The following is a 27197-nucleotide window of genomic DNA, read 5'->3' as shown; positions in this document are numbered from 1 at the left end:
GGCAGGTAAATGGTTTGTTTTATGTATCAAAACGATGCTCCTAGATCCTCTCTACAATTCTCTCTAAATAACCAGTTCCCGAATTCTTTTCCTAAAGCCGCTATTTTAATTTTATTGGTGAAAAAAATCGAAGCCAGAAAACCTGACATGGAACCTTAATAAATCAAACCGACGCCTGACAGAGCATCGCGCAAAGCATACTTGATCAACGCGCGCGCGGCCGCATGTTTGCTGGAAGGAGGGTGACAGTAAGAAAACAAACCACGTGTGCCCATTGCATTGTGGAAAAAAGTTCGTTTCAGAATTGTTTCATTACCGGAGGTATTTTGTCTCGCGTTCTTTTGGCAAACAGGTTAAAACAAAAGTTAAGGGACGGCTATTTAAGGGAAAGAAGGTGTTAATTATTGAAATGAGCTAAAGTGCGGCATAGGGTCTCGTTGAAGGATTTCCACTGTTGTTCAGTGTGCAGATCGTTTGATCCACACATGTGATACAACAATAAATAATTAAGCTGATTAAACCAAACATTTAAAACAAGCCCATTGACAATGCAAATAAATGTTCAGTTAGCAGGAAGTAGATACTTTGCTTTTTTAGAGTTCTACTTTTTTTACATTACAAAAAGGATAAGTTGGATTGTTTCTTGCGTACATAGGACAAAAGCATACATTTCCATCAAGCACCAAATGTTGGCATATCAACACCCTTTTGTTTATTTAAAACTTTTGCAAAGCGTTTTTAATTGAATAGCTCAATCAAGACCTAATTCGGAATGTGATCATAATTTGATAAAAAAATATCGAAAATTTCAAAATAATAGTACATTAATTTATTTTCTGAGAATTTAAGAATTTAAGAATTTAAGAATTTAAAAATTTAAGAATTTAAGAATTTAAGAATTTAAGAATTTAAGAATTTAAGAATTTAAGAATTTAAAATTTAAGAATTTAAGAATTTAAAATTTAAAATTTAAAATTTAAGAATTTAAGAATTTAAGAATTTAAGAATTTAAAATTTAAGAATTTAAGAATTTAAGAATTTAAGAATTTAAGAATTTAAGAATTTAAGAATTTAAGAATTTAAAATTTAAGAATTTAAGAATTTAAGAATTTAAGAATTTAAGAATTTAAAATTTAAGAATTTAAGAATTTAAGAATTTAAGAATTTAAAATTTAAGAATTTAAGAATTTAAGAATTTAAGAATTTAAGAATTTAAATTTAAGAATTTAAATTTAAAATTTAAGAATTTAAGAATTTAAGAATTTAAGAATTTAAAATTTAAGAATTTAAGAATTTAAGAATTTAAATTTAAGAATTTAAGAATTTAAAATTTAAAATTTAAGAATTTAAGAATTTAAAATTTAAGAATTTAAGAATTTAAAATTTAAGAATTTAAATTTAAGAATTTAAGAATTTAAGAATTTAAGAATTTAAGAATTTAAGAATTTAAGAATTTAAGAATTTAAGAATTTAAGAATTTAAGAATTTAAAATTTAAGAATTTAAGAATTTAAAATTTAAGAATTTAAGAATTTAAGAATTTAAGAATTTAAGAATTTAAGAATTTAAAATTTAAGAATTTAAGAATTTAAAATTTAAAATTTAAGAATTTAAAATTTAAGAATTTAAGAATTTAAAATTTAAGAATTTAAGAATTTAAGAATTTAAGAATTTAAGAATTTAAGAATTTAAGAATTTAAGAATTTAAGAATTTAAGAATTTAAGAATTTAAAATTTAAGAATTTAAGAATTTAAAATTAAGAATTTAAGAATTTAAATTTAAGAATTTAAGAATTTAAAATTTAAAATTTAAAATTTAAAATTTAAAATTTAAGAATTTAAGAATTTAAGAATTTAAGAATTTAAGAATTTAAGAATTTAAGAATTTAAGAATTTAAGAATTTAAGAATTTAAGAATTTAAAATTTAAGAATTTAAGAATTTAAGAATTTAAGAATTTAAGAATTTAAGAATTTAAGAATTTAAGAATTTAAGAATTTAAGAATTTAAGAATTTAAGAATTTAAGAATTTAAGAATATAAGAATTTAAGAATTTAAGAATTTAAGAATTTAAGAATTTAAGAATTTAAGAATTTAAGAATTTAAGAATTTAAGAATTTAAGAATTTAAGAATTTAAGAATTTAAGAATTTAAGAATTTAAGAATTTAGCTCTCCGCTTTGTAAGCGGATGATCATAGGTTCGATTCCCATCTGCTCCAACCTTCCATCGGATGGGGAAGTATAACTTCGGTCCCGGCCTTGGTTGTTGTTAGGCCGTGTGGGAATCGTCTCCCTGTTATAAAGATTAACAACACAACAATCCAAGGCTGCTCCGGTGGAATCAATGGCGGCGGTTGGACTCGCAATGCAAAGGTCGTCTGTTCGAACCTTGAGGTGGAAGGTTTCTTGTAGTAGAAAGTGGTCTGGAAGAGGAGAGCCCCAATCAAGCTTTTGGACTCCTTGGTTCGAGCAGGAACCTGCAATAGAGACCACAAAAGACCTGGAGGGTGACATTGGGTCTGGATGAAGAAATTGGGTCTAATAATCTAATCTAATCTAATCGAACACAAGCGCAGCCAGTCCGAAGAAAGCATCCTGGAAGAACTTGTGGTAAGATTACGCCTCAAGTCCTTTCTTTGATTTGATTTGAACCAACAGGGCCACAAGGATGACCTATGTAGCGGTTGCCTAGAATTACAGTGGCTCAGAATTAAAGGGAGCATCTTCAAATTACTGCCGTATGAAGGGCCTAAAGGGGATGGTTGGACGCGAACAAGCAAAATCACTCACGGTGTCCTCAGGGAGAGAATCAAGTCCTTTCTTGTCAATATTAATGATTACAGTACATCCGAGTTACCCCGAAAATGTATAGCAAAAATTAAAGCGGGTCATACAAAAATGCAGAAATTTGTATGACCCAATCTCACCCTCAGACCCAAACTCTAGCAGGGGTAAATAACACAGGAATACCAAATTTTAGTATTACTTGGAATACAAAATTTTTGGTATTTCCACGCCCATGGAACATCAGATTTTGGCATTCCTGTGGTCTTCCACACACATGATTCTGGTATGATTTCATGGTATTTTACCATTTATTACTGGGCTACAAAGGGCACATTTTTGTCGCTGTAATTTGCAAAAGTAATACCAAAATTTGGTATTTTTATGTCGTTTTTAGTGCAACAGTTGCAATTAGTAAAAAACGGAAATGATATCACATGCTCCACATACAACAGCAAAATCTTCTCACCTGATGATTCCATGTTGTTCTCAGTGATAATCTTCACCACATCGAATACATTTGTCTTATCGTTGAAGTTCTGAAGCTACTGAAAAATAACAAGAATCATTATTGAATGTTATTAAAATGAAATTGGGTTCCAGTCACCAAAAATTTAATAATAAAATCGATTGACTCGTTAATCAAAGTATTTTTTTCATCCCGACTTAGAGACATTTTAATGATTTCATTTTTGTTAAATGGTTTTTTCTTCAAAAGAATCAAAAATCATTTTTAACATTTTTGGTTTTCAAGTCATTTTAGCGCACCTTTTTGACCTTGTCAAAATTGATCAAAATTTTTCCATAGTTTCTGAAGAAATTAATAAAAATCTGTGATACCAAAATAATACAAAAATGTGGTATCCTGATTTAGATTTTTTTTTCACAATTTTAAGTCATTTCTTTAGGAGGTTTTCAAAAATCTTTAAAATCAAGTTTGAAACTTTCGTTTTTTTTTTTCAGTATTTGATTTGAGACATCTTTTTAAAGCAAAATTAATGACCACGTCAAAATTGGTCAACATTTTCCCATAGTTTCAGAAGAAATTGATAAAATACGTAAATACCAAAATAATAACAAAATGTGGTTTTCGGTCATTGAAAAATTCTGCAATTTTGCAATATCAAAACAATACCTTAAAATGGTATGATACCAAATTTTACTCTTGCATGATCCTAAGAAAAAAATTCAGGAAAACGAAAATTTGGTGTTGATAACAGAGAAAGGTATAATGAAGCATTTCCTTTGTTATTTACCCATGCTCGGGATGTCACCCCTGATGACGGTATTTGTTTTTTTTTGTGAATGTCTGCTCTGATATTCTTCAATGGAGTTTCCCTACAAGGAAACCGAGGAAGAATTATTTTCATTTACCAAAAACATTTCAAATCCAAAAAAAGATTTTAGGAAAAGAATGTTTAAATCGATAAGAATTCATGCATGGTAGTTTATCATGAATAAATTAAATAAATAAACACTTCCTTAAATAAATAAAATAAGCAAGCACTTCCTAAAATATCTAAATCAGTGTTTATTCTACTAAAAGTATTTTAGGTTTCTTAAGAAGTTTTGTTATTCTATGCGTGCATTTTTTTTATTTACTTTAAAACGAATTGCAATGTTTGAAAATGATTGAAAATATCAATTCACGTTTATAAACAAAAATCTCTCATAAAACGATTTTCAACATGTTACGATTAAAGCACAGAGGTAAGAAACCCTTTCTATTAAATTGGCTGATTTTACATTTTTATCAAATTATGATCACATTCCGAATTAGGTCTTGATTGAGCTAGCCGGGGGTAAGCGTGGTTGCCGCTCACCCAGTCGGCTTGGGTTCGATCCCAGACGGTCCCGGTGGCATTTTTTGAGACGAGATTTGTCTGACCACGCCTTCCGTCGTATGGGGAAGTAAATGTTGGCCCCGGACTAACCTAAAAAGGTTAGGTCGTTAGCTCAGTCCAGGTGTAGGAGTCGTCTCCCTGGGTCCTGTGGTAGGCAAATTCTTAAATTCTTAAATTCTTAAATTCTTAAATTCTTAAATTCTTAAATTCTTAAATTCTTAAATTCTTAAATTCTTAAATTCTTAAATTCTTAAATTCTTAAATTCTTAAATTCTTAAATTCTTAAATTCTTAAATTCTTAAATTCTTAAATTCTTAAATTCTTAAATTCTTAAATTCTTAAATTCTTAAATTTTTTTCTTAAATTCTTAAATTCTTAAATTCTTAAATTCTTAAATTCTTAAATTCTTAAATTCTTAAATTCTTAAATTCTTAAATTCTTAAATTCTTAAATTCTTAAATTCTTAAATTCTTAAATTCTTAAATTCTTAAATTCTTAAATTCTTAAATTCTTAAATTCTTAAATTCTTAAATTCTTAAATTCTTAAATTCTTAAATTCTTAAATTCTTAAATTCTTAAATTCTTAAATTCTTAAATTCTTAAATTCTTAAATTCTTAAATTCTTAAATTCTTAAATTCTTAAATTCTTAAATTCTTAAATTTAAATTCTTAAATTCTTAAATTCTTAAATTCTTAAATTCTTAAATTCTTAAATTCTTAAATTCTTAAATTCTTAAATTCTTAAATTCTTAAATTCTTAAATTCTTAAATTCTTAAATTCTTAAATTCTTAAATTCTTAAATTCTTAAATTCTTAAATTCTTAAATTCTTAAATTCTTAAATTCTTAAATTCTTAAATTCTTAAATTCTTAAATTCTTAAATTCTTAAATTCTTAAATTTTAAATTCTTAAATTCTTAAATTCTTAAATTCTTAAATTCTTAAATTCTTAAATTCTTAAATTCTTAAATTCTTAAATTCTTAAATTCTTAAATTCTTAAATTCTTAAATTCTTAAATTCTTAAATTCTTAAATTCTTAAATTCTTAAATTTAAATTCTTAAATTCTTAAATTCTTAAATTCTTAAATTCTTAAATTCTTAAATTCTTAAATCTTAAATTCTTAAATTCTTAAATTCTTAAATTCTTAAATTCTTAAATTCTTAAATTCTTAAATTCTTAAATTCTTAAATTCTTAAATTCTTAAATTCTTAAATTCTTAAATTCTTAAATTCTTAAATTCTTAAATTCTTAAATTCTTAAATTCTTAAATTCTTAAATTCTTAAATTCTTAAATTCTTAAATTCTTAAATTCTTAAATTCTTAAATTCTTAAATTCTTAAATTCTTAAATTTAAATTCTTAAATTCTTAAATTCTTAAATTCTTAAATTCTTAAATTCTTAAATTCTTAAATTCTTAAATTCTTAAATTCTTAAATTCTTAAATTCTTAAATTCTTAAATTCTTAAATTCTTAAATTCTTAAATTCTTAAATTCTTAAATTCTTAAATTCTTAAATTCTCAGAAAATAAATTAATGTACTATTATTTTGAAATTTTCGATATTTTTTTATCAAATTATGATCACATTCCGAATTAGGTCTTGATTGAGCTATTCAATTAAAAACGCTTTGCAAAAGTTTTAAATAAACAAAAGGGTGTTGATATGCCAACATTTGGTGCTTGATGGAAATGTATGCTTTTGTCCTATGTACGCAAGAAACAATCCAACTTATCCTTTTGTAATGTAAAAAAGTAGAACTCTAAAAAAGCAAAGTATCTACTTCCTGCTAACTGAACATTTATTTGCATTGTCAATGGGCTTGTTTTAAATGTTTGGTTTAATCAGCTTAATTATTTATTGTTGTATCACATGTGTGGATCAAACGATCTGCACACTGAACAACAGTGGAAATCCTTCAACGAGACCCTATGCCGCACTTTAGCTCATTTCAATAATTAACACCTTCTTTCCCTTAAATAGCCGTCCCTTAACTTTTGTTTTAACCTGTTTGCCAAAAGAACGCGAGACAAAATACCTCCGGTAATGAAACAATTCTGAAACGAACTTTTTTCCACAATGCAATGGGCACACGTGGTTTGTTTTCTTACTGTCACCCTCCTTCCAGCAAACATGCGGCCGCGCGCGCGTTGATCAAGTAGGGTAGAGTAGTCATCAATGAGACACGGGGAACAATGATAAAATGGCTCTCACAAGACGTAGTTTCAATCAATCAGGCTCATATTTGGGGGAAAGGTGTGTCTACTAGATACACGTCTGCTATAATTGTGGCTTTGGTTATGGATGCTCCCTTGTAAATTTATTCATACATGTTTGATTCTGGGGTGTAATAGTAAATTATGACTAAAAATTACATTTTCGCTCATAGGCTGCCATTAACACAAAAACTAGTATTTCTCCAAATTTCTTTCGTCATTTTACAGTACATAAGTTGGGCTACAATGTCCTTTTATTGGGTTTGACCAAAATTTAGAATATACCCAGAATCCAGGGCTGTCTCATTGTTCCCCACTCTTTTCTACCCATGGGTAACAATGAGACACTTTGATTTTTCTTCATTAAACTTTTCAAAATCTGTGGAAATCTTCCAAAACATGAATTAGAAGTGATTTTTGGCATATTTATTGAGTTTAAACTTCATTTAACCAAAAATATAATGTTATTTGATAAAATATATGGATTTTACAAAATTTAAATACTTTTTAGTATAACTTTTGTAAATTGAAGTTTCATGTTGACAAAATTGCTTGAATATATTCAAAGCAAGTCACCTGCAATGGAACAATATAAAAGCATGATGTTTTACTAGAAAAGTATTGATTTTTGTAGAGTGTCTCATTGTTCCCCAGCTGTCTCATTGTTCCTGCCAAGTGCGTCTACAATGAGACAGTTGAATAACTCTGACTGTAGACGTCAGATCGATCTCATATTTTGGTCAATGTTAGAACAAACTAAAAGAAAGAAAATGCAACAAAAAGTTCTTTAAAATATACTAAAGAAAAAAATACAAAAATCGTTGAAGTTTAAAAACCAAAAGTGTCTCATTGATGACTACCCTACCCTATGCTTTGCGCGATGCTCTGTCAGGCGTCGGTTTGATTTATTAAGGTTCCATGTCAGGTTTTCTGGCTTCGATTTTTTTCACCAATAAAATTAAAATAGCGGCTTTAGGAAAAGAATTCGGGAACTGGTTATTTAGAGAGAATTGTAGAGAGGATCTAGGAGCATCGTTTTGATACATAAAACAAACCATTTACCTGCCATTTACGCAAAATAAATGCAAAAAACCAACAACACTAGGGCAAGAAAAAAATGTAAAGGCTCTGTAGGCAGGCTTAACTAAAGTTTAAAAAATTTCAAAATCATTTTTATCGTGAAATTTACTCAGCTTTCACATGAAATCAGAAGCGAAGCTTTTCATGATCACAATCATGAGATAAATCGAGTTTAGTGTAGAAACTCCTCAAAACAGTAAATTCTACTTAACTCGGTTTAGGATGAGAATTCGACCATGCCGTAGAAGACTTTTTTTCATGTTTCGGGGTCCTTTAGGAAACCACCAAGTATCCGCATCCATGAACCAAACACCCTGTATATCAATGAAATATACAGTTTTTTAGTTGATAACAGATGTGTTTACGTATATTCAACAATTTTTATTGATTTTTGACAGACTTTCTTGCCTAATAGTCCAAATTACTATCTTTTTATTGAGGTTTTGCAGCGTGACTGTGTTTCAAATGTAGGTGGCGCCAAAATGAGGTTACTTGCCAAAAATCGTATTCCTTTCTGCTGGATTGAAGAACAAAATCGCTTATTTCTCATGATTCCCTGCATCAATCTTAATGAAACTGGTTGCAAAAGACGAGAAAATTTTTTTGCTTTAGAATAATGAACATCAACTTTTGGGCGCGCAAAAATTTGTGACCTTTTTCTTTAAAAAACATGTTTTGGAACACGAAAAAATGAGTTTCCCCGTATATACCAATGAAATAAACAGTTATATAGTTGATAACAGATGTGTTAACGTATATTCAACAATTTGTATTGATTTTTGACAGACTTTCTTGCCAAATAGTCCAAATTACTATCTTTTTCTAAATCTACAGTTTTCTCATAGAAAAATCAAACAAATATTGGAAAGTTATACACCAAATTGTTGGAAATAATTTTTCTCATCCGAATCCGGCATAAGTTTTATAAAAATGTTGGTTAGGAAGGAAAAAACACATTTTTTCTAAAAATCATAGGTTTACGCTATTTGTTCATAGGTGGCGACACGCGTCATTTAGTTTTGCTGCAAATTCTCTATAAATTTACAGTTTTCTCATAGAAAAATCAAACAAATTTTGGAAAGTTGTACACCAAATTGTTGGAAATAATTTTTCTCATCTGAATCCGGCAAAAGTTTTGTAAAAATGTGGATTATGGAGGAAAAAACACATTTTTTCAAAAAATCATAGGTTTAAGCTATTTGTTCATAGGTGGCAACATGTGTCTTTTAGCTTTGCTGCAAATTCTCTATAGTTCAAATTAGTATCTTTTTGCTAAATTTACAGTTTTCTCATAGAAAAATCAAACAAACATTGGAAAGTTGTACACCAAATTGTTGGAAATATTTTTTCTCATCCGCATCCGGCATAAGTTTTATAAAAATGTTGATTATGAGGGAAAAAACGCATTTTTTTCAAAAAATCATAGGTTTACGCTATTTGTTCATAGGTGGCGACATGTGTCTTTAAGCTTTGTTGCAAATCCTCTATTGTTACTAAATTCAACAGTAAATCTCTAAATGTTGAAAACTTTTATTTTCGTGCGGGAACTTACCTTACCCCACAATTCCAATAACACAAAACAAATTGAATCATTTTCACCGCAATTTCCTGCACTACCGTTCCCAAAAAAAACAGTCATCAAATGTAAATAGCATCCAATCAGCGGCATTCGAATCGCAATTTCGCCCTCCACCACCCAGCAACTCACCCGATATTATCAGCCAAATTTGGCACATCTAACCCCGAGGCCACCCCAATTGCTACCCCACCTGCTACTACCACAACGCGAACCCAATTACCGGCGCGCGGCCTAGACCGTCATCGTCGCTTAGTTAGAAGAACCTGTTTTTCGCCGGCGCGTACAATTTCCCTTCGGGGTAGACAGCGACGGCTCCGCTTACGACATATCGTCGCAGACGTAATTTGCCTGGGACGACCTCGCGACGATCCGCGCGCACGCGACTCCCTTTCGCGATGCTATAATTTGTGGCGTTATCGAGAGAGGTAGAAGCAAGAAAAAAAGATGCAATTTCATAATCGAAAGCGATGCGATGCGATGCGTGCAGTGGTATAAGGGTTTGCCTGTTTGTAGTACAAGTTCAGCGAGTTACGCGGTTGAGTACAAGGTTGCTCGGTGATAACATTCTTGGAACTTGGGTTGAGTTGACAACTTGTCTACCACAACGATCATAAAGAAGGTTGAACTCCTCGCGTCACATCTTGGTAGGTCAACGGGAAGATCTGTGATTCCCGTTGATTTGAGGTTTTCACCGATGCCCACGTGGTAAACGGGAAAGGTTATCAACGCGTTCCGGCCTCGTGGCGTCGTGGTTCAGGTCGACCGACGGCGCAGCCACACTGACCCACAATTCACCACACCACACTTGTTGCGGCTTTCTCCGTGGTTGATGTCAACGGTTGCAGGTCTCTGTGGCGAAGATGCACAGAATGTCAGCCCAGAAGTCGTCGTGATCTATGACAAAAGGTGGAGGGGAGCGGTTGAGAAACCGGTTCGCTGCAAAACGCAACTAACTATTGTGCAACAGTTGCGGTCTGGGGCATGACAGCGATTTGATGCAATATGCGACGACGACGGCATGTAACTACGCAGTGCGAGCGTCGAGGTTTGTCACCACGAGCGAAGTTGCTTTGAAGGGAGGATATCAAATTAACTCGAATTAGACACAATTTGTTTAGCGGCTCGGTTTCGTTCTGGTTGCTTCAGGAATGGCAGTGATGGGAAGGTATTCGCTTGGGGATCAACACATCTAAAGGACTCACTGGAATCTGACGACAGAAGACTGAAACTGAAGACTGAAGTCTGATGACTGAAGACTGAAGACTGAAGGCTCTGAAGACTGAAGACTGAAGACTCTGAAGACTGAAGACTCTGAAGACTGAAGACTCTGAAGACTGAAGACTCTGAAGACTGAAGACTCTGAAGACTGAAGACTCTGAAGACTGAAGACTCTGAAGACTGAAGACTGAAGACTGAAGACTGAAGACTGAAGACGGAAGACTGAAGACAGAAGACTGAAGACTGAAGACTGTAACCGTAGACTGTAAACTGAATACTGAAGACTGCAGAACGTAGACAGTAGACTGTAACCGTGGACTGTAAACTGAAAACTGAGATTCAAGATTCAAGAGTCAAGAGTCAAGAGTCATGAGTCAAGAGTCAAGAGTCAAGAGTCAAGAGTCAAGAGTCAAGAGTCAAGAGTCAAGAGTCAAGAGTCAAGAGTCAAGAGTCAAGAGTCAAGAGTCAAGTCAAGTCAAGTCAAGAGTCAAGAGTCAAGAGTCAAGAGTCAAGAGTCAAGAGTCAAGAGTCAAGAGTCAAGAGTCAAGAGTCAAGAGTCAAGAGTCAAGAGTCAAGAGTCAAGAGTCAAGAGTCAAGAGTCAAGAGTCAAGAGTCAAGAGTCAAGAGTCAAGAGTCAAGAGTCAAGAGTCAAGAGTCAAGAGTCAAGAGTCAAGAGTCAAGAGTCAAGATTCATGATTCAAGATTCATGATTCATGATTCACGATTCAAGATTCACGATTCAAGATTCACGATTCATGATTCAAGATTCATGAGTTCTTCACATCCCTGCCCAGCCCTCGGCATCGCTCGGTAGCACTGCGGTTGACAGCTTTTTTTCGCGGTTGTTATTGTTATTGCTACCGTAGTGCCAGTGTGCCGAGGATTACACGGTAAAGTTTGATTGGATTGTTTACCATGCAACTCAATATGTTCTGCTAGAAACGATCTCTGCCTCGGTGAAATTGCCTCATCGCTCGATGCCGTGCCTTACGGGGACACTTTAGCGACGATTCCGACAGAAAACGGTACCAATTTCATCCGGAAAATTACCCTCCGTGCTCGGAGGAGATGTTTGGTGTTTTGTTTTGTGACACTTAGAATCTGTTGATGATACAGTAATTTTATGCGCCATATAGCTTTGTGACACTTGGTGACTTCTCGATTTCGTGGGAACATCTTTTGATGCTGCTAGCATCAAGTTATGTTTTGACACAAATTTCCCGGCAACTTTTATGTATAAATAAATTCTTGCTTACCTCATCCTTTTTAAAAAATCATGGTTCCACTTTCTCACGACACGAAATAAACCACAGAGAACGAAACTGTTACAAGCCATAACAAAACCCCGTTTTGTTTTGATTTTCTTCCAACTTTCCTAATCAACATATTTTTCGCATTTTCCTCACATCCACTTTTTTTTGGTGCCAAATTTCCTCAACCTTAATTTTCATAATGTGCGTTTGGGCTAAAGACCCAGATTCGGCCTTGTTCACGTTACAAATTATGTAACGATTCACCCTCTGGGACGACGAAAAGTGGGGGGGGGGGCAATCTGGGTCAAACGGAAGAGACAGTGACCGGCCAGATTCGCCGGCCGCGCCCAAAGCCGTGCCGTTTGCTACCTTTGGTGTGTGGGAATTTATGGAAAAGTCTGCCCTCCGGTAACTGAAGCATTCCGGAGCAGCGCTGAATTATGTATTGAGTCGCGGGTCAGATCCGACTTAACCAGGGTAGTTTGCTTTTTGGGTGGTGATTTCATACATATTTTAAATTTGTGGGGTAATCTGGCGTGACAAAATCGATGGAGGTACAGACTTCATGGCAGGGTTGCCAAATATTCATTTTTTTTTAATTCCGAAATATTTTTGATCATTTTATTAAACATACAAAAACACTATTTCGAAATTTAATTCCATTTGAATTTGCACAAGTATCACGTAAATTTCTATTAAGTGACGTTAAGTTATGACAGGGTTGCCAAACCTTAGAATATTAAAAAAAATATGGATTCATAATTTCAAAATTGCATTCTAATCAAATTCAACATATATTACTGTAAAAATTAAAAACATTACATTTAAGTGGTGATATTTTGCAGCAGTGTTGCCAAATCTTCTAAATTGTAAAACAAAGTATTTCCATATGAACATTTTCAAAAGCTTCAAAATTAAACAAAACTTTCCCAACTTCTCACGCTGGTACAGTTGCCGACGACTCATCCGACAATTAACTTGTAACTTACCCTGCGCCGACAATCGGCCTAATCATCGCTCTTCGCTGCCTAAGCTACCAGCATCTGTCTTATCTCGAAGTCAGATGTGCGGAGCTACCTCTTCAAACCGCAAACACACACATACACACACAGGTGGTTGTTTTCGCCGTGACAGTCTCTTAAAAGTGAAATTTAACAACTCGCGCTTTTCGTTTTCCTTTCTTCAAGATCAGATCGGGGCTGCTTTTGTTCCATCACTTGCGGTTTTTAAGAGAGAAAAACATTTTAATTATTGCTTAATTTCACGATTTGGTTGCGCAGCAGCACTAGTTGATTGCGATCTCGCTGCCATATGTGCCCGCCACTTGAGAGTTCCCAGGGCGAGATCGCTGGCAACACTGCTGCGTGAAAGATTTTTCGGTGGAGATCTTACGGTTCGAGATTGGGCACGTGTGGACCTGCTCTCGCAGGTGATTTTGGGGTAGGAAGAAAGTTTTGAAATTTTTCGATAGAATTATATCATGTTTACAGAAAAGTTATCCTTCTCTTGTTTTGACAATGTGATTTTACCAAAGTGACAGTGTAAAATAAATGTAACATGCAAAAAGATGATAATTTTACATGTTTCTGATGTAAATTAACACTTTTTTTTCTGTCACAGAAAGTTTCATACAGATTTTGTGTCAGTCAAAACTGTAACTTCACATTGGTAACTGAGTAAAATTACATAAACGAGATGATATTTTCGTCTTTGCTATGTATTTTTTTGTTTACACATTAGTTCAGGTAACATTACACGAAAAAGAGTTGAATTGAGGAATTCGCGTTGTGTTTTTTTTTTTACAGCGTTGCTTCAATAAGTTTAAAAAATGTTTTTTAAGTAAATATTTTCGAAAAATCGTATAAACCTTAGGACACTTAAAGGGTTCAAAAAACAGCCACAAAGGCGAAATAACAAGAGCTCCAAATCAACCTTCCGAGATCGCACATAGTTGGCATAATATCGTGGCGCAGTTATTGCACCCTATTCAGATTATTTTTCACTGAGAGCAGGTGAAATGCATCGATCCGGTGGAAACGCCACAGTCCAATTAATTAAAATCGTTGCGCATCAAGCTTTAAACTACGAAAGTTACTTTAAATTATCACTATTATTACGGTTGAAGCGGGCATTTATTGGGTTAAATTCCAAGCTTGGATGACGCAGATCTCCCAGCTGAAGTTATTTGAAAAGCCAAATTTCTTACTAATTGGCGCAGTTTTACGTAAGTCGTGGATGCAAACTTCAAGTTTCCACCCTCTTCGCGATGAGCTTTTCTCGGAGGCTCTTAAAAATTTCTAAAGACCAGCCAACAAAAGCTCCATCCTTATGCAATGCGATATTAATTTCTTTTGATTGGTCTTTAACAAATCAAAAGCCATTTAAAGTGATCTCCGCGGATCTTCATCTGACTTTGATTGCATCATCTTTCAAAAGGGCTTTTCCAACCTTTGGCATCTCGATCGCAGCTGACTTCTCAGATTTCACGCCGTCTCGACTGTAATCCTCTCTAAATATACACCATCAATTAGTCGCAGCGCTGCTGGTCAGCTGTCATGTAAATCTTCCCTGAAACCGTTCTGCCCGGTTCGTCATCCGGTAGTAGGGGAAGCAAATTTTTGCCGACTGACGCAAGCGAGTTCATCTCTCTCGTGGAGGTCATGTTTTTTGCTACCGGCTATCACCTAAAAAGTGATGTTTTTTTTTAAATTAATTTCTCAATTAGCAGTTTGTAGCTGTAGGGAGATTGGCACGGTGGGAAATTCGGTGAAAAATTTGGCATTTTTTTACTTTTAAGAAAATTTCTTTAATTTTTCCTTCTAATATTGTTTAATTTTTTACATTTTGATCATTTTTTTCTAATAAAAATTTATAAGTAATTATTATAATATTTTCTAAACTTCATTTTTCTATTTTCCAGGTGACCCACCGCACGACCGGTGACGTGATGGTGCTCAAGATGAACCAGATGCGCGCGAATCGGCCCAACATGCTGCGCGAGGTGCAGCTGCTTAACAAGCTGTCCCATCCGAACATTCTAAGGTAGGTTTTGGGGTTTGAAAATGCGAAACAAACTATTCTTAATTCTAAAACAGTTATTTTGAACCATTTTTAATTAAAAAAAAACTATCATCAAGCTTGATTTTTTTCCATAATTGATAGCCTGATACTTATACATATAAATATAATTATTTCTAAAAAAAAAAATTTTTGTTTTAAAAAAAGTGTATCATTTTCCATCTGAACCCTTCCACTACTCAAAAAAAAGTTAACTTATTTGCCATAGATAAAATTAAAAACACAGAAAAAAAATCATGGTAATATTACATCTGCGAGAGGGTTTATTTTTATGTCAGAAAAAAATATGTAATTTTACCCCTTTTCTGATGTAGTGTAACTTTTTCAATCTAAATTGAAGTAAAATTACATCATAATAGAGGTAATATTAACCTCTCAAAATATTTTTTTTTTTAGCTTTAATTTTGAAAAATGTCAAAAAAGCTGTCCAATCCGAACATTCTAAGGTAGTTTTTGGGTTTGAAAATGCGGAACAAACTATTCTTTATTCTAAAAAAAATATTTTGAACCATTTTTAATTAAAAAAAACTATCATCAAACTTGATTTTTTCCATAATTGATAGCCTGATACTTAGGTAATATTACATCTGGGAGAGGGTTTATTTTTATGTCAGAAAAAAATATGTAATTTTACCCCTTTTCTGATGTAGTGTAACTTTTTCAATCTAAATTGAAGTAAAATTACATCATAATAGAGGTAATATTAACCACTAAAAATAACGTTTTTTTAGCTTTAATTTTAGAATATGTCAAAAATCTTGTTTAACCATTTTTTTAAAGCTATGAACGGAATATTCCGTAAAAATTCCTACAATCGATGTAAATTTGCCTGAACTAATGTGTGAAATAGCCGTTCTTTAATGAGAATTGCTAAAAAATAGGTTTACTGTGACGAGACCAAAATTGAACCTCGTCAATGTAATTTTACCCTATTTTTGAAGTATAATTGCACATGATTGGGTAAATTTACACCTTAAATTTTTTTTTCCGCGTCGTTTTTTTTATTTTATGAGCTTTTTCAACAATTTGAAAATCAATTTTTTGTGCTAACATGATTGTAATTTTGACTACACAGTTTAAAAAACATGATAATATTACACCTGACAAAGGCAGAAAAAATGCAATATTACATCGAAAAATTACACAGAATTTTTTGTAATATTCCATATTACTTCTATTGAAATTTAATATTACCTCAATTGAGACTGTTAGAGTGACATTACATAAAAAAAGTAAATTTTGATTTCAAGACGGAAAATTAAACTTTTTTCTGCCATTACAAATGTGATCATTCTCAGATGTAATATTACCATAACTTTTAAACTGTGTAGAACATAATATTGGACTATAAAAATTTTAAACTATAAAAACACCTTGAAAATTAAAAAAAAAGAAAAAAACATGTAAGAATAGAAATGGGTTCACTTTTGCTTCGAGTCGGAAATACTATAAAAAGACAAACGTTGACTGAAAAATGGCTAAATACTAAAAACACTGTTTTTGTTTCCAGTAAAATTTTGATAAAGGTGACGTAAACGACCACGCAAATGAAACATCTTCTATACAGTTTCCTAGATCTTATTTCCTCTCTCTGTTTGAAAACAAGTGAATCATCGAGAAAAACTCATCTCACAGTAATTTCAATCGATGTTTTTGCAACGGTTGTATTTCAAATTTCGTACCCTTCTACTTTTTGTTCTACAAATAACCCATTTTCATAAAATAGATCTGAGGTTTAATCTTCATTTTGGCCATCTTTCAAGTTTTAAAAGCGTCCAAATTCCTGAACCGTCCAAGAACCACTTCCGGACTGCCACCAAAAAATATTTACAAAACATCCGCAAATCGCCCGTCATCCCAACTCCCACTCGTCGCCGCGTCACGTTGGCCAGCGTCCAAAAATAGCTAATCTCTCTTCGTTCTCTCAAGAGTTGATGCACTCGACTCGCTCACTCGAGATCGCGCGGTCATAACTCACGCCGTTGGTCATATTTATAGCGGCTCGTAAAACGTCCCCCCGCCCTTCCGGATTAGAACCGCGAGCGGGAAAAATAGGGTAAAGGACCGTGAATTTGTTCCTTTTTCAGCTTAGATTTGTAACGTTTACCCTATTAATTTGACGATGCCAACAAGTTTTTTGAACGGAACAGCCGAATGCGCGATAGAGTCGCGGAAGTTGGCGGCTTGGTTCCCCCCGCAGTTGGCGCACTTTACGCGCGCTTTGTGCCGCTTCCTTTACCAATTTTCGAGTCCTTCCAGCTTAGTTCAACCAGTTTCCAAACAAGTTAGTAAGGTGTAACGACGTTCATCACCTCTTTCGAGTGCTACAGACAAGATAATCAGCTCATTAGTGTGTGCAGCTGCTGCACTTGTTTTTTTTTTAGATAAGACACAGCTCTCAAAACTATTGTTGCTTTAAACAGCTTTGTCTGCGCTGCGCGCGCATTAACCAAAATGAATATTTAAAAGGCACGTGATAATACATCAATCAGCTGGCTGGCTGCTAAGTAATTTGCATTTAGTGAAATGAGCTTACAGTGCGGGGAAAGCCTCGAAAATCACTCGCGATGCGGATTAACGTCATGGTGGTAAACTGATTAAGTTTGTGACTAATGGGCTGCCAATCAGCGAGATATGCATTTTTTGTGTTGAAAATTATTACGTGATTTATTATTGTTTAGTTTTTACTTGAGTTGTGATTTTTTGGCAAAAAATATAAAGTTTTTGTAATTTTCATTTCAACAAACTTTTACAATATTTTTAAACAAGCAAGTCATCACTTCTCTCTTCATTTGATCATTCTGAAGCATCACCATTCCACTTAATGTCACACCACTTCACGTGTAGATTTACGTCAATCTCAGGTGTGCGTATGAGTTTGCAAGTCATAAGTGGCAGCTCTGCATGCAATAACCCGCAAGCAAGACTTTGTAAAACATTGTAAGTTTTGACGCTCGGAGGTGTAATGTTGTTTTTTCTTCTGCAACAAAACAGAGCACTTTAAGGCCGGAATAAACAAAACTGATTTATTTACGTGCAATTTATGAAAGTGCAGTGCGAAATTCGCAGTTTAATTGCACTTTCCAAACTTACATGCTTGCTGGTCGTTTGGCGAGAGGTGCAAAATTCGGCGCAGATCGTTATTTTTACGGGTGATGAATGAATATATTCATGAAAAACAAATTAAGCCCCACGACTGTGAGTCGGAAATGTTTATTTTGTTTCATTTTGCGTTTGCAAAAGGTGCAACCATAAATCCGGTGGCGCGTGTGAACGCCTACATTTGGAATAGTAAATCATTTCGCTCGCACACCGACTCACACCTGCGTAATTCATGACTTTATGATGTCCGATCTGAAATGCACAGAAACATGAATTAAAAAAAAACTTTGACTCGCCCTAGATCGCAAAATAAAATTGACAGACCGTCTAGACGTGGGTTGGTTTCGAGCCCTAAGTGGATCATATTTGCATTTTCTTTTTCCACCCTTTGGGATGGCCGGGTTGACCCTTCCGGGAAATTTTTACTGTCTAGGTTCTAGCTGGACACGAAGAGAGTGCAAAAAACTTTTCATCGACGGCTTTTCAATCAGGAAATACGGGTGCGGCCGATTTGTCTTGAAAATTTACAGGAGGTTTCCATGGGGAGTTGAAGGGTAAATTGGCGAGTGTTGAGTTGGGATGATTTCGGAATGGATTTCAAATTACTAAACAGAATTAAAAAAAATGTCAATGTAATCCGCCTAATCACATGCAAATTTTGAATTTTGCATTTGATTGTTTGTAAATTAACATACAACATAGATTTTAATTAATATTACTTGTCGTGATACCTTTCTGTACATGATTTATAGTGTAATACTTTTTTTCTGTTTACATGAACCTTCAAGTTTAAAACAAAATACACAAAATCATTGTGAAATTGTTAGCTGTCTATCCTGCTCACGTCATTCTATGAAAAAGTTTGATTTTGGATGGTTTAAATTTCAATGGTTGAATATTACCTTACTTTTCATGTGATTTTAAGTTAATTTATGTAGAAAAATGTTATAACACTTAAAATGATGTAAATTTACACATTTTTGGAGGTAGACATTTCTTTGTGCTAAAACCTATATTTAAAAAAAATCAATATTGCTTCTAAAGTTGCGTGGAAAACTGTTTCTCGGGTAACTTTGCCGATTACTTTGTTTCTCACATGTTAGAGAGTATTAATAAAATTAATAGTTGAGTGAACATACACAGTTAACTTTTCTGCTGTAATATCACTTTTGCAGTCTAAATTGAAGTAAAATTACATCATTAAAGAGGTTATATTCAACCTTCCAAAATTACACCTCCCAAATTTACCTTATTTTTAACTGTGTACACTTGTATTATTCAATTATTTGACCTTTGTAACATTCCTTTCAACGCCATACTGCCCAATTTTTAATGCGTTAGAGATTTTTTTTTGGATTCATGCAAGAAGAAAAGCCTAGACAATTTTGTTAACTTTTTTTGTATTCACACAGTAAAAAATAGTGTAAATTTGGAAAGTGTAATGTTGGAAGGTGTAATGTTGAATATTACCCCTTCAATGTTGTAATTTTACTTCAATTTAGATTGAAAAAGTAACATTGCACCAGAAAAAAAGTAAAATTACACATTATCAGAGGTAATTTTACATATTTTTTTCTGACATATACACTTTTGGTCCGAATCATAGGGGAAATATTCTAACGCTTAAAAAATTTTTCAATTTAGGCCGTTGCAAGTATTTTCCAAAGTTTATGTCGCCTCAATTTTCATACTTTTTTTTATTTTTTTGCCCCCCCTCGACTTTGGTCAGCGTCGAAGGACATAATTTCGAAAAATATTTGCAACGGGCTTATACATATTAAATCTAATTTTCAAAAAATAATAATAAATGCACAGTAAAAAAAATTATAGATATACTATATCTGGAAAGGGGTACATCTTCAGAAAAATTGTATAATTACAGTCATGCCTCGGTTTAGCACCGCATATGGGGGATGCAAAACAGAGGCGTGCATAACAGAGCTTATGGGATTTTGGCTATATGGGAGACATTGGCTTTAATCGTACGAAACATCATGCAAGCATCAAAAAATTATAGTGTTTTGAAATCGGGATGATGACAGCTATCCATTAAAATTATTATTTCATGAAAATTTTCACAAAAATACGTATTTTTCCTGTATTTCGAAAATGCATTTTTTTCTCTAAAGAAACTAAAAATATATTGTTATTGCAATATGGGTATCAAATGATCAGGTTTTTTTTTCATACATTTTGGATGTAATAACAACATTTTTAGAAAATACTCAAAATTTTCACAAAACTACGTCTTTTTGAAAAAATACTCAAAATTTCAATTTTTGCAATATAAGTATCAAACGATCGGGATTTTTTCATACATTTCGAATGTAATAACAACATTTCTAGAAAATACTCAAAATTATCGAAAAACTACGTATTTTCTAATAAAATACTCAAAATTTCCGTTTTTACAATGTGAGTATCGAACGATCGGGATTTTTTCATACATTTCGAATGTAATAACAATATTTTTGAAAATACTCAGAATTTTCACAAAACTTCGTATTTCCGAAAAAATACTCAAAATTTCCGTTTTTGCAATGTTGGTATAAAACGATCGGGATTTTTTCATACATTTCGAATGTAATAACAATTTTTTTTGAAAATACTCCAAATTTTCACAAAACTACGTATTTTCTAAAAAAAATACTCAAAATTTCCGTTTTTACGATGTGGGTGTCGAACGATCGGGATTTGTCATATATTTTGAATGTAATAGCAATATTTTTTGAAAATTCTCAAAATTTTCACAAAACTACGTATGTTCGAAAAAAAATACTAAAAATTTTCGTTTTTTCAATGTGGGTATCAAACGATCGGGATTTTTTCATGCATTTCGAAAGTTATTAAAAAATGAAAATACTCAAAATATTCACAAAACTACGCATTTTTGAAAAAAATTGATTTGATTATTTGATATATTGTAAAAACTGAAATTTTGAAAAGTTTTACAAAAATACGTAGTTTTTGTGAAAATTTTGAGTATTTTCAAAAAAATATTGTTATTACATTCGAAATGTATGAAAAAATCCCGATCGTTTGATATCCACATTGTAAAAACGGAAATTTTGAGTATTTTATTCGAAAATACGTAGTTTTGTGAAAATTTTGAGTATTTTCTTAAAATGTTGTTATTACATTCGAAATGTATGAAAAAATCTCGATCGTTTGATACCCATATTGTATAAATTTAAATTTTGAGTATTTTTTTCGAAAAACGTAGCTTTGATTTTTTATTACCCATGAAAAAGTGTAATATTACCACTTTTCTGGGGTAACGCCACTTTTTCAGTCTAAATTGAGGTAAAATTACATCATAAAAGAGATAATATTGAACCTTCCAAAATTACACCTTTGTAGTTTTCAAAAAAAATACTGTGTAGTTCAAGATTTCAAACTATTTTTTGTAAAATCGTGATGTTTCGTTATAGTTACAAGCAAACCTTGTTAAATTACAAAATGCCGAAATTTGAAATCGGTTTTATTGCGAAATAAATTACAATAAATTTCATAACAGATGGGTAATACATGACTCAAAAATTATAATTTCTTTGTAAATTTGGAGGGTTGAAAGGTTGAATATAACCTCTTTTATGTTGTAAATTAACCTCAATTTAGACTACAAAAGTGACACCAGAAAAGTGGTAAAATTACACATTTTCAGAGGTAAAATAACATTTTTTATGTGACATAAAAGATTTACCTCTTCTCAGGTGTAATATTATTATGATTATTTTTACTGTGACCGATTTCACAGATTTCAATTTGTGTACGATTATGAGATATCTAAAAATGGATATCGGATTCGTTATCCGAGATCAAAACTACAATATCAATTTATACATAATATACCAAATAAAATAAAACAAAATTCAACTCATAAATGATAATCATCTGACATTTTCCCTTTTGATAAATGAAAATCGTTTACAGTTTATTCCCATAAAATATTTTAACTTTTGAAATTGATTTTTAGCTAGAAATGCTGTCAATATCTGTCATTTCACCCCGATTGTTCTGCCTCGCAGAAGGTTCTGCTTCCAGCAGCTATCGGAAATGGCCAAGCCCATTACTGTCTGAGCGAGAATAATCATAATAGTTACCACCACAGTTATGGAAAGCCCTGATGATCCTTTCCCACCAGACAGACAAACGACCCTTTTCGCGACGAGTTTTATCATTGCGCACCCACACACACACCCTGGATAAACTCAATTATGAATCCAATCTGGTGTAAATATTGCGGACTGATTCAATTAGGCTGGGGGGTCAAATAGCTATATCGAGTTTCCCCCGGTTGCCTGGCTGGGAAAAGAAGGTGTATCAGTTACCACCACTTTAGCGCAACGCTGAATTTGGAGTGAACTAAATTTCCCTTCGGCTCAACCCCGATAATTAATCAAATTTTAAATTCCTGACTGCGATGATCGCTTTGACGCAGGTGGCACACGGTTAAGATCTGTTAAAAAAAAAATCTCCTCACCTCATTTCAGCAGTGAAAATAAAGTCCAGAAATTGGACCACCCAAAACCCATCATCAAGTGGGGCCCCGCCACTTGGCCACATTCAAATTTGACGGGGGGGTGCCCTCTCATCGAGATCTGGGCAATTCGGCACCGCGAGGGGGAAAAGAAATTAATGAAATCAATTTCAATCGAGGAAAAAACTCTGCCACGCAACACGAGCAGGTACTTGAGGAGAAGGGGCACAGTAAAAAAAAGGTGCTTTAGGTGTATTACACGCGAGTCTACGTAAGTTTTTCCCACAGTGCAAATCAGTTTACGTGCGCACACGCGTAATACATTTTTCACACTTGGCAGCAATTAGTGTTGCTAATAACTTATCGATGGGATCTTCGATCGGGCGGAAACGCGAAATCGCGGTCAACGATTCCCATATCGTGGCGTGAGCTCGCGCCAAGAGAAATGATGTTTGTGAGGATTGCGAGCTAAACCAGCATCATCTAGTAGATTGCACGAGCGGGCATCGTTGTCGTCACTTTTGATTAAGTTTTGTGGAGTAGAGGTGTGAAGTTGCGAACAACAAATTGAGAGTGTAATAGCATTTCGCAAACTAAAAACCCAAAATTGAGAATTTAAATTCCAACTTGTGTCACAAATACAGCTTTGCCAGAAGGATTCAGGGGAATCTCTATTTTAAGATTCTAATGCTTTTTTTTCTAAACTCGCAGTTTGCTGAGTTAAATTCTTGAAAGTTTGTTTGAAACTTCTTGTTTTCAACGTGTTGACAAAAATTAATAATCTTGTTATTTATAAAAAATATATATGTATAAATTATGTGATTCATTTTATGACTCCTGATTTCATCAACAAATTATAATACACAATTTACTTTCCCAAAACCGTAGAACTCCAGGCGAAACTTACTTGGGGGTACTGTGTAGATTTTCTCTTATTCCTTAAAAAAGTGGAGCATCAACACTTCCCGTCTTCCAAATCCCTTTCGTTGTCCCTGGTTCTATTCCCAATTATCTACTTCTAGGCAACTTAAGCTTAGAAAATCAACACATCACATGGCGAAATGCAGTCTGTTATCTACTAAAATCACTGTCTCCTGGTGAATCGAAATTATAATACATAATTTACTTATTTGATAAAAATGTTTGAAAAAATTGTTCGCTTAGATTAACGCAAGAAAAATCAAACAAAGCTTTTTTTTTAATTCCAACCATAAATGAATAAAATCTCCTTGGGAAAAAATAAAAATGCATTTAAGAAATTTATTTGGTTTTATAAATAAAATATCATATTTTTCTTTTACTTTTTGAAAAAAAAAACTGTTTTCAATTTTCAAAAATCACCAACAGTGTAATTCTTAATAAAACAACAAAAGCTAAAATTTAAAATCAGATGGATTTTAAAAAATCAAAGCTTCTAGCTCAATATTAAATTTTAACGTATTTTTTTCAAGCCAAATTCAGATGACCGATTCTTAGCACTTGTTTACCAAGCAGTAATTTTTTCAAGTTGAACTTTGGATGGTTCTGATAATTTTCCATGTTTTCCCACTATTTGAACCACACAAAAAACATATTTCCACACCAAAGTTCCTATTCTAAACATATATGTGAGCAGATGTTGTAAAATGTATAAACGCTGGGAATTTTTAATTTTCCCAACTGTTTTAAATAATAGCTCAAATTAATGGAAGGAATGCAGATATTTAATCAATCTAAACGGTATTTTATAGTAAAATGACTCTTTTATAAGCCCTCTTATTGACAGAAGCAGATTCTGTAGGTATAAAATTATACAGGACATTTCAAAAGGGGGTATATGGAAGCGTTGTCCCGTCACGAAAAATGACAATAGTTTAATTTGCAATAGTTCGTGAAATCGGTTTTGCATCATATTTTGGATTCTCTTCGTACTCAAAGAACCCTTTAAAATGCTTATTAGAAATCGAAAATTGGCCAAAAGGATCCAGAGTTACGGCTGACGCAAGTTTGCGTTGTCCCGTCACGCCAATTTTTTGGTCAAGGCACGAATTCAAAATAAGATGCTCAAATCGTGTAACAGGCCAGTTCCAAAATCCAAATTTGCCTGTTGATTTTCCTGAGTCTCAAAGGGAAGCGAGATATTCAAGATGGCGTCTAATATGGCGGCAGAATGGAAAAAAACATCATAAAAGGATTTTTAAGTTCAATCAACTAGTCAAATTTAACTAATCTGGGGTCGCTGAACTCGAATATGAGCCATATAATACTCCAAAATACTCAGAGAATGTGCAATCCAAGATGGCGGCCAAGATGGCGAACCTAGAATATTGGAAATTTTTATACAGAAATGTAACAGGCAGTCAACAGGTCAAATTTAATTAATTTGGGGATGCTGAACTCGAATATAATCCTTAGAATATTCTAAAGTCCTTAGAACAGTCTGTGCGGCATAATGCCAAATACGGTGACAACTAAATAAGAAAGTACTCAGGGAATGCAATTCAATTTTCTAGCTTCGCCATCTTGGATTGCACATTCCCTGAGTACTTTGGAGTATTATATGGCTCATATTCGAGTTCAGCGACTCCAAGTTAGTTAAATTTGACTCGTTGATTTCCTGTTACAACCCTGAACAAAAAAAAACAAATTTTCTAGCTTCACCATATTGGCCGCCATCTTGGATTGCACATTCCCTGAGTACTTTAGAGTATTCTATGGCACATATTCAAGTTGAGCGACCCCAAATTAGTTGAATTTGACCCATTGATTGCCTGTTACACATCTGAAAAAAAAATCAAATTTTCTAGCTTCGCCATCTTGGATTGCACATCCCTGAGTATTTTGGAATATTCTAGAGCTCATATTCGAGTTCAACAACCCTTTGTTAAATTAGACCTGTTCATTGCCGGTTACATTTCTTTATAAAATATCGAATATTCTAGCACCGCCATATTGGCCGCCATTTTGGATTGCACATTCCCTGAATACTTTGGAGTATTCTAGGAGTCATATTCGAGCTCAGCGACCCCAAATTAGTTAAAGTTGACTAGTCAGTAGAGATTTTCACAATTGCTTCATTTCGTGACGGGACAACGCGAGAAAAACCCTCTTTTGCAAAATATCTGCGTTGTCCCGTCACGAAAAGAAGAACCTGTCAAATCAACAAAATTTGACGAAATTGGGTGATCCAGTAAGCAAAATCTTCGTTTTTCATTTTAGAAACAACTGTAAAAAAGGGTTTTTCCAAAAACTTACTAGGAGAGAAGAGTTCTTCACTTTTTTGTATGAAAATCAAAATTATCCAATTGTACGATGTTGTCCCGTCACGCTACAACTCTCTTGACTCAAACTTTGTGTTTTTAAATGTTTGCAGGAGTGAATCTTATTGGAAATTTAATGTACTTTCCAAATTTGTATAAATATTGGTACCTTTTCTCACAGATTTTGAAGTTATCAGCAAAAAACTGAAAACATATGCGTACAAACGTTGTCCCGTCACAAAAGAATCGGTCAGATCGTTTTTGACCAAAAAAAACTAATGGTATAAACTGATAATGATAAATTATACGTTAGCAGTTTCTCTTATTCCAATAACTGTAATTAAAAACCCGATTTAATCCCACCTGGGGTGAGATAGAGCCTTTCTTACTAAAGAATATAACAATGGTAGAACTTTTTTCAATTCATAACATCGACTTTGTTTATTTATAACGTCAGCACAAAAGAAAGTCTTATGATGAAAGCAATGTATTACAAATGATATGATTTCCAAAGGAAATAAAAAACGCAATTTTCACCAAAAGAATATTTTCAATCGTACAATATGTTTGTAAGTTTGTAATCAAACAAGCGTTTATGACAAACGCGATCATAGCAAGCTTCCCATGTGCCAGTGACAACGCACACCGCGGTTTTGGTTTTTTAGCTTTGGTACGAGCCCTTTTGTGTGTTGGTATTGTCCGTTTTTTCAAAGGTACACGCCGCGCGGCATTTCAGAATGTGCCGCAGACACTGTTGACAGCGATTTTTTGCCCGCGAGCGAGAAGAAGCACCAGTTGGCAACGAAAAAAAAAACAACAACACAACGCTTGAAATTTTACCTCTACACCATCACCTCTTTAGCACAAGGCGCCGTGTGCGGTGAGCGCGAGTGTGGAGAGGAAAGGAATATAAGTTCTCTCCCTCGCTCGCTTGCGATCAAAGCTTTCCTTTTTCACCCAACAACAAGAAGCAAGCCAAGAACTTTCGAAGAAGATCCCCACTTTCTAAAAAGATCCCCACTCTCTAAAAGCTCTTTCAAATTCACCTCAATGTTTCTCAAGATTTAAATCTTTTGCCTCTGATCTAGATAAAATATTAGTTAAGACACAAACCTCTAGACCACCACACAACAAAATAAATGACAGAATTTAAATCGCATAATGGTCTCATGTCGCAGGTTTCAAAACAAATACTGGACAGTTATGCATATAATGATAATACTAAAGAGCCGAAAAATATACGATATCTATAGTAGCAAAAATAAATCGATGGTGCACCCAACACATATTAGAGTATATTGGATCCAAATAACAGGACGCGCCAGCA

The 27197-nt window shown here is 33.3% G+C and overlaps 1 protein-coding gene across 1 annotated transcript in view; it reads left to right on the top strand.

The window, feature by feature from the left end:
* LOC6050342 overlaps positions 1–27197 on the top strand; it is a 184766-nt gene that overhangs the window by 88011 nt on the left and 69558 nt on the right. Inside the window, exon 3 of the mRNA XM_038249785.1 lies at positions 14892–15013. Within this exon, the coding sequence (XP_038105713.1) occupies positions 14892–15013 (122 nt within the window). The remainder of the gene's footprint in view (positions 1–14891; positions 15014–27197) is intronic.

Source organism: Culex quinquefasciatus, chromosome 1 (genome assembly GCF_015732765.1).
Source record: "Culex quinquefasciatus strain JHB chromosome 1, VPISU_Cqui_1.0_pri_paternal, whole genome shotgun sequence".
NCBI classification, from domain to species: domain Eukaryota; kingdom Metazoa; phylum Arthropoda; class Insecta; order Diptera; family Culicidae; genus Culex; species Culex quinquefasciatus.
This window is presented reverse-complemented; position numbering and strand designations above follow the sequence as displayed.